The 18,493-nt window shown below is 38.6% G+C and overlaps 1 protein-coding gene across 1 annotated transcript in view; it reads left to right on the top strand.

The window, feature by feature from the left end:
* The window catches only part of ADAM23 (ADAM metallopeptidase domain 23), a 157,203-nt gene that overhangs the window by 69,275 nt on the left and 69,435 nt on the right, over positions 1-18,493 (top strand). Inside the window, 1 exon segment of the mRNA XM_014557126.2 lies at positions 13,259-13,322. Coding sequence (XP_014412612.2) covers positions 13,259-13,322 — 64 coding nt within the window.

Below are 18,493 nucleotides of genomic sequence, written 5' to 3'. Positions count from 1 at the left end.
AACACTCTTGAAAGGGTTCAACTATTCATGCTGTCTTACTGAAATTAGACTTAGAAACATGAAAGGTTTAAACATATGTAATGAAATTATTCAGTGGACTGTTAGGCAACATACCCTTGTCTGATGCTATAAGGAAGAATTAGAAATTTCCTATCTTGATCTGTCATTTTGAGGGGACACAACTTCCCTTTATCTCATTGACTCCTGGTCCTTGAGGATATATATTAACAGCATTTCCATGTCTTACTGTTTGTTATGGATAGATAGCCCACTCGGAAATACACACGCACACACGCATGCACGCACACACTGCTTTCATAAAGCTCTAGGCAGGTGTGTTACTGAGTCCAAACTCATACTGCTCACTGTACGACCAGTCAGTAAATCAGGAGACAAGGTACTGGGGCGAGGAATAATGACTTTATTTGGAAAGCCGGCCGACTGAGAAGATGGCAGACTAATGTCCTGGAGAACCAACTTATCCAAGTCAGAATTCAGGCTCCTTTTATACTAAAAAGGGAACGGAGTGTGGTTGGTTGTTACAGACTTCTTGGTGTCAGAATCCTTTGTTCTTGCAGCTGTCCATGTGGGTCAGGTCATGGTGTTCCTGCAGACCTCCAACAAGACAAATGTTATTTTTTATTCTGCAGCTTTTTATCTTTATATGAATGAGAAAGTGTTAATACCCTTAAGGGTCAGAGTTTGAGAATAGGCTATCCTGTATATTTCAGGCTATGGGCAACACTGTTTTACAAGGTGCAGAACCAGCCTGACTGAGCACAGGAAACAGAGCAGAGAGTTAGAGCCAAAGGAACAGATCTAGTATGGAGTCAGAATTGTTCTCCCCATTCCAGGTGTTGAAATAGTAAAGAGGACTACTTCTAGAGTAATCTTACCATCACCTCTGGTCTCATCCTTCATTCTTCTTTCAGCCATAAATCCCCACTCTTCATGGGCTGACTGCCTGGGATTGGCTTTTGACTTCATGGATACTTACCTATAAAAGATAGAGATAGAAAGTAGTCTGCATCTCAGTTTTCTTGTTGTTTCTGCCATGGACTGTCTCTGGCCCCACCTGGCTTACTTGGGGGCTGAGCTCTGCTTGTTGGACCCTGGGTTCCTGTGGATTCCTCTGACTAAAGTGTGATGTGCGATCTTCTGAGCTTCCTGGCTTGTGGACTCATCAGCAGCAGAATTTTATAGAATGCGTCCTCTCTGTATGTGACAATACCAAGAGCTGTGGATACAACATGGTACCTGCCATGTCTGTGGGATGGTTGTTTGGAGAATCTCATTTGCTTTTCTGTTTTTCACATTCTGGTGTGATCTCTAGACTCTATATGCATTTCAGCTCCTGAATATTCTCTTGGCCCACCCAGAGTTTTAACTCTACCAGACTATTAGCTTCTAAATTTTCCTCTGAATGTAGTTCACTCCATTTCTGTCCGTCATGAATTATCAACCTTGGCATGGCTTTCTTGGATGTGAATCAGTTCACTTAGGATCTTTCTTCCTCCTCATCATCTCCAACCCCAAGTACTCATGATCCTGGAATTTACCATTGATACTTAGTGAATTTGCCACTATGGGTCACATAGTTAATTGTTAGAATTTCCACCAGGGTTCTAAAAATGTCTGGTTTAGGATTAAACTAAAAATAGTTTCTCTGAAAGGACCTAAATAGAATAGTTTCTTCTTTCTTTCTGTGTCAGTCTCTCTGGGATTTGGCTGCTTCTAGAATCTTATAAAGCTTTTGCTTTTCCTTCAAACATTGAGAAGCACTTTAATTGTGAATGTGGGTAAGATTGTCTACTTGGACTTAAATTTTTAAGACAATTTAATGAAAGTTGTCTGGCTTGAGGAGAAGCCGATTTTCAGAATCTGTCTTAAAACTCTGCTTTATAGATTCATTGTTCTGCTTTTTTCCCCTACCACCACTGATTTAATTTTATTACTGGCATATTATACATTATATTTCTTAAACTAGAAGGAAGGTGTTTGCCTATACATTACTTAAAATGAATTTTAAGACACATATTTAGAGAATCAAGTGCAAATAGTTAGTGATCTGAGTAGCTTTTAAAAGATAAAAAGTTCAGTTTTAGTATTATGCAGAATGGCCACACTGTATAATTAGACTGGGACAGATTATATTACTCAGCTGTAAAATCACTGTTTTATACATGCCTTTCAAAATGACATCAAATGTCATCAGATTTGCTCATCAGCTACTTAAGCAGGGTAAATTCTTATTTTTCCCAGTTATCTTTGGTTTTCAATATCTTTCTGATAGTTGACTTTTAAGTTTTTGAGTTATTTTTAGTTATAATCAAGTAATGGCTTTGTAATTGTGTTGTCAAGTTTTCAAACACCACTTAAATGGGTTGGTGTTAACATAGCTTTATCAGATCTTGCTCATTGGCTCTCAGCTTAATTTCTGTGTAAAAGTTTTTGTTCATTATTAATCTAATCTGTAGAAAGAGTTTATCACTTTACTTCTTAGAAATTGAGGTGTTCTTTTTTGGTTGCGGTCCACAGAAATATGTAGAATTAGGAAAAAATTATAAAGCAGGTCTTTACATTCATGTTTGTGGAATATGAACGGAGCCATTCCTTTAGCAGCATTCTGGAAAAGTCAGCCTGAAGTCATCCCAGCATACCGACAGTTGATTATTTGACAAAGCAGGTACCTTACAGGTGAGATGTGTGCACCAGCAATTCCAAGTTCCAGCTTGGCACAGCTACGCTTTTAGGGCAGGAGATGGTGGCAGTCAGGCATTCACCATTTTAGACTTGCAAGTTTTCTTAGAGATCCTATAATCCAACTTCTCCAGTTGTCTTCTCAGAGACAATAAGAGGTTGGATCTCCTGATTCCTGTTCACCTATTCATTCGTTCATTCAACCAACAAAAAACTCCTGGGTCCTGTGTAGTTTAGGCATTCTTCCTTGACTGAGGATATAACTGAGCAAAATGAGAAAGGCCCAGCGAACACTCGAATGAACTGCACTGAATCGGAAAGTCCACACTGGTTGGAAGAAATCGCCAAAGAAGCTACAAATGAATGGTAGTTTTTTCCAATAAATTCTATAAATTTCAGAGGTCTGTTATCTTGTAATTAAAAAAAAATGGTACCTAATTTAGAAGAATGAAAAAAATCTCTTTGGTTAGAGAAATTAGGAGACTTTTTTAACAACCAAAGGTCCAGTGAACAATTTCTTGATGCCATAAAATGTGCTCAAAAAGTAGTATGTTAAATTTGAATATCATTTTTCTAAGTGGTAATTTAAAGCATAGGTACCACTTTGTAGTTTTTTGGAGAAACCATGCAAAGTTGTCCTTTTCCTTCCTCCTCTTCCTCTTCTTGCTATGTTGTGTTCTTATCTGCTGTATTGGTTTGATAATACTGCAGAAGTATGTTTATAATTGCTACATTGTGATAATTTCATAAACTTATCTGATGTGTAGGAAGGACCGTGGTTATCATCTCTAAAGGCCCCTGTGTTCTGTGTGAAGGATCCCAAAATTGCACAGAATGTTGTTTTCTGATTAGTACAGAGATATCTAGGGTGACAGCGTCAAATGCCTTGTCCTGTCTAGGGCCGGGCAGGCTCTGCAGAGGCCGTGGGTCACGGTTCATCCTGCAAATACCATGCATGCTCAGGTTGTGGCAGCACAAGAGAAACAATCTACAAAAATCTTACTCTTTATTAAAACAGCATGAAATTGCAAAGTTCATACTAGCATTTGCATAGCCAATTTTAGGACAGATATCTATCATTTACAGTAAAAACATTTAAATAAATGGAACATTTAAGTAAAAATGAAATAATCTTTACTTTTTGTTAATCAGTTCTTTACCTAATCTCATCTGCCTTTTTTTTTTTTTTTTTTTTTTTTGCTTCCCATCCAGTCTTCAGCCATTAATGGAATGAGTGAAAGAAAGTTAAAGCTACAGGTTTTCATATGTGCAAAGGCGTTTTCTTACTGTCTTTGCTGATCTCATGCCATTCTCTCCTGCTGCTCGCATTAATTACTTTGCAGATGGCTCTGATTGACCCAGTAAAAGAACTTTATCTGTGTTCAGCCCTCCCTAGGCCCTAAAGACTGCAGCTTCTGAAGACACAGAATGCAGTGCTTACTCTCAGCTCCTCCAAGTCTGAGTTCCCGGTCCTAGAGTGCCCTTTCCTTTGGAAGTTCCAGCTCCTCTGCTTAAACACGTGTACTTTCTGATCCCAATCCTGCCTTTAAACACCATCCCCCCTTTGACTGATGCCCTGGTCACTGACTTCTAGCCACTCCCTGAATATCCTTCCTGCTGGCACACCCTGGTCCCGGTCTATGTGACCTGCTCTTTCCTGCCTGTATTTCCCTGTGTAGATTCATCATGAACCTGCCCTGGCCCTGCTTTCTTACTGTAAAGTTCTATCTTAGTCGAAATTAATTTTCCCTTTGGGGCAGCATGATGGTTTACTATTTATGAAATTAAGGTAAATGCTGTCCTGTCTTATTTTAGCTATGAGATTACAATCACCTTGAGGTTTGGGACCGTGTTCTGTTGCTCTTTCTGTCCTCACCCCAGCATCCAGGTGTTCAGGGATGATCGGTCTGGCCTCTGCACGCAGCATGGTTGGTGGCAGTAGTCAGTGCCTGTGACTCCTTTCTTTTCCTGGGCTTGAAATTGGCCATTAATTCATTAATTAATTCCCTTCCCAAAGGAGCTATTTTCTCTTCCTTTAAAAATATGGCTTGTATTGTGATTTCTTATTTTATTTTTCAGCTTTTCTTTCTTTTTTTTTTAATTGAAGTATAGTCAGTTTACACTGTTGTGTTAATTTCTGGTGCACAGCATAGTGATTCAGTTATACATGTATATATATTCCTTTTCATATTCTTTTTCAGTATAAGCTGTTACAAGGTATCAAATATAATTCCCCGTGCTATATGGTAGGACCTTGCTGTTTACCTATTTTACATATAATAGTTTCTTATTTTAAAAGATAATATATATTCATTGTAAAAACTTTAGGAATTACGGGTAACCAAAGAAAATAAAAGCCTTTGAAAGTTCTACAGGAAGCAGTAGCCTACTATAATATTTGTGTGTATATCTTTGCAGATTTTTGTCTATATGTGAATATATGCATATAAACATACTTCTAAAAAGTTATCAAACATCATAATATTTTCTCATTAGCTTTTTTCAGTGAACGGTGTTGTGAATGTTTCCCCATCTTTCCAAGCATCTGTAAAAGCACATATAAACCTGCTCGCATCCACATCACCTGCAGAGAATAACTGTGTTTGTATGTGTGTGTGTGTGTGTGCTTGTCTAGTTATTTCCTTGGGAATCTTGTATAAGTAGCACTTATAAAATTACAAAAACTTACAGATTTAAGGTGAACATGCTCTCACGGCTTTTGATGGCTGTTGTTAAATTGCTGCCAGAAAGGCGTTTTAATTCGTGTTCCCAGCAGCAGGTAAAGTGCCGATTCTTCTACACTCTTGCCAGGTCTGGCTCCTATTACTCATTTTTATTTTCTAAACTGATGAGGAACAATGTTCTCTTATGGCTATTTTAATTTTAGGCGTTTTATTACTAACACAGTTGTGGATTTTTATGTGATTGATCACCACTGGTATTTCTGTTTTCTTTTTTCTGTGAATTGCATTTTGTGCATAACATTTTGTGAATTGCCTGCCCATGTCCTTTGCCCACTTTCTGTGGGTTTTTTGTTTTTATTTGTTTTGGGGTCCTTATGTCAAAAAATACCAACTCTTTGTTTTTCATATACTTGTTTTTTTTCTCAGTTTGCCTTGAAATTCTGTTTTATGGTATATTTTATTTAACTCATGGAAATTTAGAAAAGTTATACAGCCTTATCTTTTATTAAAAATTATTTCTGGGTTTAAGCTTATGCATAAAATGATCTCTCCATCCTAACATTCAGCTATATTTTTATAGGAAATTTATGGTTTTATTTTGAGACATGCATACCTTTACTGCATATATTATTATTTGATATAAAATCTGATGAAGGGATCTAACTTTCCCAAAATGTTTAGTCACTTGTCCCAAACCTATTTATTTTTATTTATTCTCTTCTTTACCAATTTAAAATGCCATTATTTTCATATATTACAGTTTTTATATGAACTTGAATCTCTGGACTTTGTGGTCTGCCCTTTGGGTTGTCCTCCTAATCAGGCCAGTGCTCTGTGTTTCATTTACTGCAGTAGTAATATAAGGTCCTATTGTTTTTGCGGGGGGAGAGGGAGGTAATTAGGTTTGTTTGTTTGTTTATTTTTAATGAAGGTACTGGGGATTGAATCTGGGACCTCTTGCATGCTAAGCATGCACTCTACCACTGAGCTGTACCCTCCCCCCCTAAAGTCGTATTGTTACTTCTCTTTTGAAAAAAAAATGTGTGGGTTGTCATAAACATTTATTCTTTAAGAAGAACTTTAGAATAATTTTGTTAAGTTAAACAAGCTTTCTGAGATTTTGTTTGGAACGACATTAAAGTTACAGAGTACACGTACATCTATACATATATCTGTATATATACATATACATAATACATATATAAAATTTGTTGCCATTCTTGTCATTGTTAGTAGAAACTTTTCCTCTAGATCATTTCTAGGTTATTTTTGCTGATGCACATAGAAGTGTATTTTATTTTTGTACACATACCTTATAACTTTCTATCCTACTTAACTCTTACTATTTCTAGTAGTTTTTCCATTCATTTCCTGTTTATTCTTTTGACTATTTCATGCCTACCTGGGGAGAATGGACACTATATTAACAAATGTCCAGTTTTTCTTTATGGACTGAAAAATGAGAGGAGTAGCAAAAACTTCACTTGGAGGAGAGGTTTTTTCTTCCAAACAAGGTCACCAGAAGGCAAGGCTGATAATAAGATCTATATCTATTTCTCTACAACTTCACTATGTGTGATGCCTGGTTTGATAATTGTATAAACAAATATTGGGCAGAGGCAGAAAAGAACCTGGATTAGCAATATTCAACAGATTATAATATTCATTATTAGCTTTGAAAATTGTTCACCAAAGCATTTTGATTATGTACAACTGTGTTCAAAAGGTATGCTATCTTTATTTGGATTCCTTTTCCCCTGTGTTTAAAATTGTTTTAATTTCATGACACGTGGAGGTAAAACCACTTATGTGAGAGTAACTACAAGTCTGTTATAGAGGAATCTCAAAATTACTGATATACTTGTAGAGAGTCTGGCAGCCCCCCTATGAATGTGTTAGCCACCTCAAATGGTATGACTTAAAGGTGTGGGGAGGAGAAATTAAACATCCTTCATTTTTATTTAATTAAAAATGTCTCTATTGATGCCTCCTCTCAGAGGAAACTTTCAGTTGGCTACTCTTTTGGCTGATCAGCTCAGCTTGGGTGGGGGTCCTCAGCTTTTCATCACCTCAAGTTCATCCCTTATTTCTCTCCTAACTCCTCTCTACCTCCCTCTCCATTAACTTGCAGCCTTGCCTCTGTTTCCTATTCTGATTGTATTAGAGTGTTTTTAACTGTATTATGGTCCATGGGCTATCACTCAGGAGATGCAGGAGTGCCTACACGTTAACATTTCTTCTGCAACCTTTTGTGTGGTTTAGGCACTCATTAAATTCCTGTTGTGACCCTCAAAGAAGCTTATACCCCTACATCCTGCTTGTGCTAGGAGTACTCTCCACCTGCTGCTCTGTTCCGGTGAAGTATGCCCACATTCCCAGCCCTTGCCTAGCATGCCATCTTTGTTTGACTTAACACAAAACCTCATTTCAACCTATAATTGCTTTCACCCACTTAACATATCATTTCTATACTCTTACATCTCAGCCTCTCCACATCTACAATCTTTTAACACAGCTTAAAACTCTTATTGTATTATTTACACCCAAAGGAGTATATATTTTCTAGCTGAAATAATTTTTGGTATACAAATTACCTTAGGTGGGATGAGTAACTTTTTCATAAAACTTGAGAAAAGTGATGATTGAAACATCATCTTACTTTTTAAGTCTATTGTTTTCAACAGGAAAGCGATGTGGAGACAGAAGGAAAATCGTAAAGTTACAAGCTGATGCTTGTATGAATGTACTAAGCTTTAATTCTGTGTCTCTCCTCATTACAACTTAGAGTAATTATTTAACAAATTAAAATATTTATGTGACTAAAAGGGAAAAGCGAAGCTTCTAGTGTAAAGAGGGAGCAGGCATGGTGCTTTCTGGTCCAACGCTGTTATCCTTGATGTCCCACGAAGTTGACACTGCCCACAGTGATCAGCGTTTGTTGTCATTAAATGAATGACTGTGAGCCTTGAGGGGAAGCAGGGGCAGGAGACTTTGTGGGTGAATCTGCCAGGGCCATTTAGGATGATCAGAGTTCCCAATCCTGAGAAGGTGAGCGCTGGTCAAGCAGAAGATCATCAGATGGGCGAACTTACATTATGACATTATGAAAGTGGACATCAGCGGCACTCCTTTCTTTCCTAGACATAATTAATCCTTCACTGTTTGTTCACGTAAATGTCGACTTCTGTTCTAGTCCCAGTTTGAACACGTATGGAAGTAACTTACATATTTACTGAGAATGGAATTTAGGATATTTGTGCTACTGTTTCCTTAAGAACAAAGACATCATGTGGCAAGGAGCAGGGCTGGCCATGACCTGACAAGTCCAGTGTGTTACAGTGAAAATTTTTAAAATTTTTAATGAAAAATTTAAAGGTTACTTTCCATTTACTGTTATTATGAAATATTGGATATATTCCTCATGTTTTACAGTACATCCTTGAGCCTGTCTTATCCTCCAGTAGTTTGTACCTCCCACTCACCACCCTTATATTGCCTCTCTCTTCTCCCCACTGGCAATCACTAGTTTGTTCTGTGTATCTGTAAGTCTGCTTCTTTCTTGTTGTATTCACTAGTTTGTTGTATTTTTTAGATTCCACATGTAAGTGATAACATTTTCTGTCTGCTTTATTTCACTTAGCATAATGCTCTCCAAGTGCATCCATGTTGCTGCAAATGGCAACATTTCTTTCTTGTTTATGGCTGAGTAGCATTCCATTGCATATATATACTGCATCTTCTTTACCCATTCATCTGTTGCTGGGCACTTAGGTTGTTTCCATATCTTGGGAGTTGTAAATATTGTTGCTATGAACTTTGGGGTGCATGTATCTTTTCGAATTACTATTTTTGTTTTTTTAATATATATACCCAGAATAAAAAAGAAAATTACAGGCCAATATCTCTGATGAACATGTATGAAAAATCCTCAATAAAATACTAGCAAACTGAATCCCACAATCCATTAAAAGGATCATACACCATGATCAAGTGGGATTTATCCTAGGGATGGCAGGATATTTCAGTATCCAAAAATCAATTAGTGTGATACACCATTTAACAAGTTGAAAAATAAAACCCATATGATTATCTCAATAGATGCAGAAAAAACTTTTGATAAAATTCAACATCCATTTATAATGAAAACTCTCCAGAAAGTGGCATAGAAGGAACATACCTCAACATAATAAAGGCCACGTGCGACAAACCCACAACTAACATCATACTCAGCAGTGAAAAGCTGAAACCATTTCCTCTAAGATCAGAAACAAGACAAGGGTGCCCTCTCTTGCCACTTTTATTCAACATAGTTTTGAAAGTCCTAGCCACAGCAATTAGAAAAGAAAAAAATAAAAGGAATCCAAATTGGAAAGGAAGAAGTAAAACTATCACTGTTTGCAGATGACATGATACTATACATAGAAAATCCTAAAGATGCTAGTGGAGAACTACTAGAGCTTATCAGTGAATGCGAAATGTAGTCTTACTGTGCCAGGAAGGGGAACATGAAACGGAATTTGGTGGAGACTCAGCATTGTGTCTGCCACAGTCCCTGTCATTGATCTGATTCTTTGCTCATTTGCCATGTTTTAGTAGTCTTGCCATTCTCCTGCTCTTAGAGTTCAGCATCTTTGGGTGCTTACATTCGTTCGTCATACTTTGAGTAAAATCATATTGTCTGACTTTAGAGCTCAAGTTCTTTTTACTACCTTTGTGGTGCAGATTCACCACGAAGGAGCTGAGTGAGTGAGTTTCATAACAATAATCAAAAGAGAATTTCCTTATTCCAGTTTTTCCACTCTCTTCCACTTTGCTTTGACTTCCATCATACAATTATCTCTCCTTATGCCAAAGGTCAGCCCTCTTTTCACCAGCATGTAAAGTGCTGTAGTAGCTGGGGTGTATAGCTTTTCTGTAACTTAAATGACTAAAAAATGATATATACTTCAGAATGCTTAGAAATTTCTTTCCTTTGGTTCCCCCAAAACACCCAGTTGGTTGCTCAACAAAGTAAAATGACAATATGCTTGGGACCATAATTGCTAAATAGATTAATATTGGCATGTTAGAACATTCTGTTTCCAACAGGAAATTCTGCTAGAGAAACTACAGAGAGCAGAGGTGGAGAAAAGGCCTTGGAGAGCATATGCAGGCAGAGATTGACAGACAATGAGTCTTCAGGCATCCAGAGATACCGATTACCTGTTCCTTCTCTGCTGGGTGGGGCTGGAGACAGACCACCGCAAATTAACGATTCAGTTCTTCCTTTTCAGTGTTACCTGCCCATCAGTGAAAGGTCTCTTATTTCAAAATTACTTTAAGACTTTTATAATTAGATTACACTTCAGTTGATATTAATTCACTTTCGGGAAGATTACAAGTAATATTTTCGGGTGAGATGACTAATCTCAGACGTTTATGCCGATTTGCTTGGTCTCAGTGTCAGAGTTGCATTCTTCTTCCCAACTTCCCAGTACTTGGTACCAGCCTGGCATAGAGCGGATGTTGGTAGATGTTTGCTCACTTAGCAAATGTTGATTAAGCGAATGTTAATCAGCTACACTAGGCTTTTTGCCAGGTGCTGGAGACACTGTGATAGGTGAGAGAAACTGTTTTAAGGGAGGGATTGCTATGGTCCGAAAAGAGGAAAGGATGGAGCAGATGGGGGCGTGGTGCTGTTTATAGGAGGAGGGAGAGTGGAGTGTAGTGATGGGGTACATTCTGTGTTGTGTTCATCTCAGGGTCTGTCATAGGCTCACAGAAGAGTAGCTAGTTGTCTTCTTAAAGATTCTCAAATGTGGGAGATACTAGAAATAGGTATGCCCATGGTGGGGGAAAGGCCCCTGAAAAGCGAAGAATGCAATAATTAAAGTGATCTTTATCAGGTTTGGTTCTTACCTGCCCTTGTAATTACAAACAAAACTAGGGACCTAAAATAACTTTGTTTTCAACTGTTAGACATGCTCCGGGGATCGTGTGGTGGAGAATTTTGAAAATAACGAATTACCTTTAGAGAGAGGTAATTAAAATGCAGTTAGTGCAACCTCCTGGCCTCTTGATGCTGCGGAAACATTCCTCAGAGAGACGTTACCATCAACAACGCTGTTTATGTACACTCACAGTGCTGTGTGGCTGACTTCATTAACTGGAAGTTTCTGCACCCTCTCAGCTATTATTCCCAAGTATATAAAGCTAAGAATTGTCATTACCTTTATGATTACTAAGATTTTTAAAAGGGAATGAGTGGACATACTATAAGTTAGTTTCAAATGTAGAATCATTCGTAGACACCCATTTGATTAGTAATTTCAGTGGAGAAACCTGTTCACGGTCCAAGCATCTGCTTTATTTCCGTGTTGTAAAGGTTACCGTTCAGCTTCTGCGGGAACCAGGCTGGACCAGGCACAAATGTGGCTCCCAGCTCTTCTGTTGACTGGCTCCGAGCCTCCTCCTCAGCCCTCCTCCCTGGGTCGTTTTAGAACCTCATCAGGTGTAACTCTCAAAATGATGCAAAATCATTGGGTCCTTCCTCTCACACTTCTGTTAAAGAAGTCGTGTCAGGGTTTCCTAACAGTAAACCTCCTGGTAGGCATAATTACAGAAATTGAATGTCAGAGCAGGAAGGGGCCTGAGGCATTGCCTGCTGCAACCCTGCCTTTTGCAGAAGAGGAAACGGAGGCCTAAATGTAGGGCGCACATCTGGCTCATCGTGGAGCTTACTGTCGTCCTTCAGTTACTGTTGGGATTGAATGAGTCATACCGTTATAGTCCTTAGAACAGTGGCTGGGACGCAGCAAGTGTTCGGTCGATGTGAGTTTTCTCTTGTTAGCAGTGTTTCTAGTGGCAGAGCCCAAACAGGAACCCAGATGCCGTCAGAGTCCAGCGCCCCTTTGGAGGCACGTGCTGTGTATTTCCCACGTTGTACAGGGAGAGGTGTGTTTGAAGGAGTTGAGTTAAGAATGGTGACAGCCTCAGCCCGTTACTGGGCACATACTCAGCGCTGAGCACTGCGCGTGCTTTCATCAAATCCTCCTGGTGTCTGTGAGAGTCACACTCTTTGTTGTCTCCATTTGACTCTTGTAAAGGCTGAGTTGGGTAACTTACTTGTGGTCACACTGCTAATGAGGAGCTGGATGAGGTTTTAAACCCCACTCTGACTTCAAAATCCATATTTGTAACCGTTATTTTGTTCCAGGAGTTGGCAAACTACGGTCCGCAGGCCAAATCCAGCCTTTCTGTTTTTATACAGTCCTCAAGCTAAATATGTTTTTTTTTTTTTTTTAATTTCCAAATGGTTGAAAAAAATTAAAGAAGAAAATTCTTTTCTGACATGGGAAGATTATGTGAAATTCAGATTTCAGTGCCCATAAATGAGGAGTTATTGGAGCACAGACATGTTGCCCGTGGCTACTTAATGTGACACAACAGTAGAGTTGAGTGGCTGCTCCAGAGACCGTGTGGCCTGAAAAGCCTCAGATATTTTCTGTCTGGCCTTTACTCTATACTCTTCCTCAGTGATTGTTTTGAGATTCCAGTTATTTACAGCATTAATTGTATTTTTATAGGACCTGTCTTCTCCCGTTACCCGCCTTTTTGTTTGTTCCATATTAACGTATCAATCAAACGATGAATGTGTGTATAAAAGGAGTTCATCTTTAAATGATCTATATTTTGTCTTTTTTAAAAACAGATTGAGGAGTGATTTGTTGCTGCATGACGTTTGAGATGCTTGATGATCACTTGCTTTGTCCCTGTTTTGGACTGGAACCATTTGTGGTTAACACATGGCCCTCACATTCATTTATTGAGCTGGTTATTTTTAAACCTCCGAGTGCCTTAGATGTGGAAATCACTCTATTCTCTTTCCTTTGTAGTGGTTTGCTGTCTTCTGATTATGTGGAGATTCACTACGAAAATGGGAAACCGCAGTACTCTAAGGTATGGTCAATAGCATATGGACATCCTGTCATATAAATACACTTAATCACAGAACTGTTCACCGCACCCTGCATTGTTTGGTTGTCTGTATCACTAAAATAATCTGGCCTCTTATACAAGGCTACGATTTTTAAATTTAAAATAAATGTAGGAGAAATTGATTAAAACTTACAAATGTTTGAGATAACATTAGAGACTCAGGCCAATAAAGAAATGTTTATTGTTTTGGGTGTACATACAGCATCTTACATAGGTGAGTGTATTAGGAGCTCTGTATTTCCATAGCAGCACCTTAAAGCACTGGGCAGCCAGGCACATGGTCAGAGAAATTGAACGATCAGACTGGATGGGCTGTTAGAGTGACCAGTCCAAGTGACTTGTGCCCAAGAAGGACAGAGAGCAGATGGGGAAATGAAGATTTAGGGAACATTCTCCATCTTAATCGTCACAATTCTAGGAAGTAGGTATTACTGTTTCTGTTGTGTAAAGGAAGAAACTGAGGTGCGAAGAGGACAAATAAATCTTCTCAAGGCCACCAAGCATTGTAATAGAAAGGTAGCTGGGTGCTTGACTTCCTTCATTTGGAGATTCACTGTTCTCTTCACGGAGAATCAGTCAGGAGAAGTGGGTTTAGATTAAAACGAGAGAGAGATTACTTGTACCTAAGGAGCACCGTGATCTCCACCAGTCAGGGTGAAGATCCGTGGGCGGCTACATGCAGAGACTCTGATCTCTAGGAAGTCCACAGAGTGCCACTGAGCCTGAGCAGCGTCCACGGATGCCACGGGCATGGGAGCAAGCAGGGACACAAAACAAAGTGGGGAAACGTGACTGGATTTGTTTTTTCTGTCGCTAACGAACATTGGCACACAAGTGGGCCTTTCAGATGTGGGCTTGCTGGGCTGGACAGCATAGAGAACTGGGCTTGTCAGTCTGAGAGCCTCTCAGTGAATGTTTATAGGCATCCTGAACTGTGATTGCTGCCCAGGAGTGATGGCATTTCTCAGGATTTATAGCTATCCGAATAACAGTGGGCACACTTGTAATTTGATGTGAGTTCCAAACCTTTGAATTTTATGCCCCAGATTAAGAAATTCCGTCCATTGGTCTTGCTAGTCTGTGAGTTCTTGCCTTAGGATGCATCTTGCGGGTTGTTGAATCTCCCTAAAAGTGAACGCTGTGGCAAGTGAGCAGGGATGCTAAACTGAGACGGGAATAGTGCTGCCTGGCACTGGTACAAACCAGAGCTCCTGTCTGCTGTGCCGGGGCCCTGAACACTGCGGGTGCTGAGTCGGGAGTCTGGAGAAGAGAGGACTGCATGACTTTATAGACTCAGCAAGTGAGACACCTTTGCAGGCCATGGTGACCTGATTCAAACTTCTCGCTAAGAAGGTCTCTCTTTTTTGTTTTGTTTTCTTTTTTAATAAATGGAGTAGCTGATTGGCCTCTAGAGGTCATTTGAGGTCCCAAGTGGAGGCCTTATCATTAGTAAGACATGACAAATCTCACATCAGTTGTAACTGAAATTTAAAACAGAGGGTATTTTAACTCTGGCAAAAGGAGGATTCATTGCAGTTTGTTTTTGTGTTCATCACTTTCCTCGTATTTATGACCCGTTTTCTCCAAACAATCCATTCTACCCAAACTTAACTTGCTTTATAGGTAATGAATTAATGGTAACAGTCTGTTTTTTATGGGTATGTATCTACATATTTACCCCAAACCCCAAGATGTTATGGTGCACGCTATCTTGTGCGAGGATTTTTTAATCTAATAATATTATAAACACTTCAGCATGCTTTAAAAATCTTCTAAACTTTTATTTTTTTTAAAAAATGTATAATACTGTTTCCAATTCATTTGCTATAATCTGTTTAAGCCCATGGTGATAGACATTTAGATTGTTTCTAATCTTTCACCATACGAATAACTTTAAGGAGAGGCCTTCCAGATACATTTTGAATGCTTCTTTAATAGTTGCTTAAGGATTAATTTTGAGAATAGAAAGTTTCTGGGTTAAAGATTTGGTATATTTTTAAGGCTTTTGCTACATATTGACAGTTTTTCTTCCTGAAAGTTTGTATAAATTTATGTTCCTACTACCATGACATACATATTTTTAAAAGGATATTTTTATACTTCACATTGCCTTCCATGTTGTTCAAGAAAATCCTTGTACAGAGTAACAGAAAAGGAAATTAATATGAAAGAATTACATATTAGGTTAAATAAACCTGTTTTTATGCATGTACAACCATTCTTCCAAAGGCTTCAAACTTTTTGGACAAAAGTTCATGCACACAAAACACACACACACACACACACACAGAGTTAATTCACATGACTAGAGAGAAACACAATCATGAATCGTCTGCTTGGCTTTGAAGTTAAATATAAATGTGGACATTTAAAATATTCTGGGAATGAGTTTCAAACAAAATGATGAATGACACTTTGAAGAAACTTGTCTAGGTTTTCCCACATCATGACTACCAAGCCCCTATCTAGTTCCCACTTCTAGCTAAGAAGAAGCTAATGTCTTTAGCTTTTACTTTTATTGAATGAAAGTGGGTTAAATCAGCTTCTTTCCTTGGGAAACAAATACAGAAACTGGAGAGGTCAACGAATTATGTAGGCAGTATAGAATAGGTGCCAGGCATTACTTATTAGCAAACAGATGGGAGGTTTAGATTTGTTCCGCACCGACAACAGAGCCATAGATTTGTTAAGAGTTCCTAGCAGTGCTCTGCACACACCATACGACAAAACAACTTGGTTGATTTGTTGGTCAACTTCAATGGTAAGCCTATTAAAAATAAATTAATTTTGAGTATTTCAGTTCTTCTAAAGGAGTTAGGCATCAATAGGATGGTATAAGAGTTATTTTCAAATTTAATATATTTCTGTTAAATCCCTTGTAAGTGAACCGTTAACTTTAAGTGCTTACTAATACTTTGGTTTCTCTTCTCCTTATAAAAAGAACTGCCTCCTAGCTACCAGTGTCAGACTGAATAGGTAGATACAGTGCTTCTGTCCCTACTTCCCTTTACTAATCTTTCTCCTTATTGGGTGGAGAAAATGTCATTTCCTAGCTCTATTTTCTCACCTTGGCTTCTTCCTGTCCCCATGCTCATTTCTGCCCAGGGAAGGAAAAGCGACTTCACTGATGGGAAGTATTTTGTCCCTTCCTCCCCTTTGTTGGTGAGAGCCACCTCCCTACAGGAAGAGCACATTTTCTCATTTCCCTTGTTCTGAGTTGTACTGTGACAGCCCCTGAGGGTGAGAGTGTGGGTGGGTTGGGGTAGGTTCTGGTTATCCTGTGTTGTCTGTGCTGTGGTGGGTAAGTCTGGCTAACTTATGGAGCAGCATTAGCAGACCCACTGGATTCTCAGCTCATTCTCTCCTCGACTATTACACTATCAAAACTGAAGGTGATGTTTTGATCTCTGTTTCAGTCCTTTGTCCCTCTCTCATTTGGTTTTAAACTTAGGTGGCTACCACTTCAAACCCACTAGGATGGCCATAATCAAAGAGATGGACAAGAAACTGACACATTGTAAACTGACTATTCTTCTATAAAAAAAATAAAAAGTACTGACAAGGATCCGGAGAACTGGAGCCCCCATACACTGTTGGTAGGAATGTAAAGTGGTGGATCTGCTTTGGAAAATAATTTGACAGTTCCTTAAAAAGTTAAGCATGTAGTTTTCTTGTGACCCAGCAATTCTACCCTAGGTATATATCCAAGTGAATTGAAAACGTATGTCCAGTCAAAAACTTGTACATGGATGTTCATAACCGCATTATACATAATAGCAAAAAAGTGGAAACAACTCAGATGCCCATCAGTTGATGAGTAAATAAACAAAATGTGGTATATCCACACAAAAGAATATTATTCAACTATCAAAAGGAAAGAAGTACTGATTGATATATGCTACAACATGGATGAATCTTATAAACATTATGCAAAATGAAAGAAGCCAATTGCAAAGGACCGCATATTGTGTGATTCCATTTACTTCAAATGTCCAGAATAGGAAAATTCATAGAGACTGCAAGTAGATTAGTGGTTGCCAAGGGCTGGGGGAAGATGGGAGGTAAAAGGGGGAGTGGGGAATGACTGCTTATGGGTACAGGATTTCCTCTTGAGGTGATGAAAATATTCTGGAATTAGTGGTGATAGTTACACAACTCTGTGAATATACTGAAGACCAGTGAATTGCACTCTGTTAAAGAGTGCCTCAAAATAAAAAGCATCTCAGGTAGGAAATGGGCATTGATTTACCCACTGTCTCAACAAACACGAATCCTCTGGTCTTATAAGACTGGTCTTGTCACTTAGTGAGCCAAGCAGATAAAAACCCCTGCCCTTGTGGGTTCTATATTCTATTCCCAGCCTTTGTTCCTTTACCATTTTAGTCACGTCGCCCTCCTAGTGTGTTTTTTGTGTTTTCCTTATCAGATCCTCATTATGGTTCAGCTCAAGCTAATTCTTCCACAAGGGCTTCTTGGCAAGAATTGTTAGAAGGAATGGGCCTCTGTGGGCAGGGCTCCTGGCTGGAAGGTTTAAAAAAAAACTCCTCATGAACTCAAGAGAGCAGACAGCACTGGCTCCTCACGAAGCTGTTTTAAATTTGAACAGTACAGTTAGTGTGAACTATTAAAAATTTATATAGCGTTAGAGATATGCATAGTGCAGCCAAACTGTTCTAAAGCTTGAACATTTTCTTCCCCTTGAGTTTAGTGAAGGTAAATAATTAAACTGGTGTTGGGATCGCAAGTTCCCCAGTTCTCTGAAATATTTTTTCATATCCTTATTCTGCAATATTCAAATTCAAATATGTGCGTGTTACAGATTTTTAAAATGTATTCCTCTTTTGCAACCAGCCTAGTGATTTTTTTAAATAGATTGATGGTTCCTGCTGGTTGATAAGTTTGAGGTATTTAAAGATATGCATATAGAATAACCACTTGAATGTAGTGTCAGAGTTTTTAATGACCATATTCAGCACCTAGAATATCATAATGTACACATCTGTGAGATGAGGCCTATGCAGTTTCTTTTCAAATGTTTATCCAGATGTACAGGAATTGATTGAAAATATCAGTACTTGGTCATCATAAATGCCCAGGTTTACGAGGGTCTCTTAAGCAATGAGGATAATAAT

This window comes from Camelus ferus, chromosome 5, assembly GCF_009834535.1.
Source record: "Camelus ferus isolate YT-003-E chromosome 5, BCGSAC_Cfer_1.0, whole genome shotgun sequence".
Taxonomy (NCBI): Eukaryota; Metazoa; Chordata; class Mammalia; order Artiodactyla; family Camelidae; genus Camelus; species Camelus ferus.
This window is presented reverse-complemented; position numbering and strand designations above follow the sequence as displayed.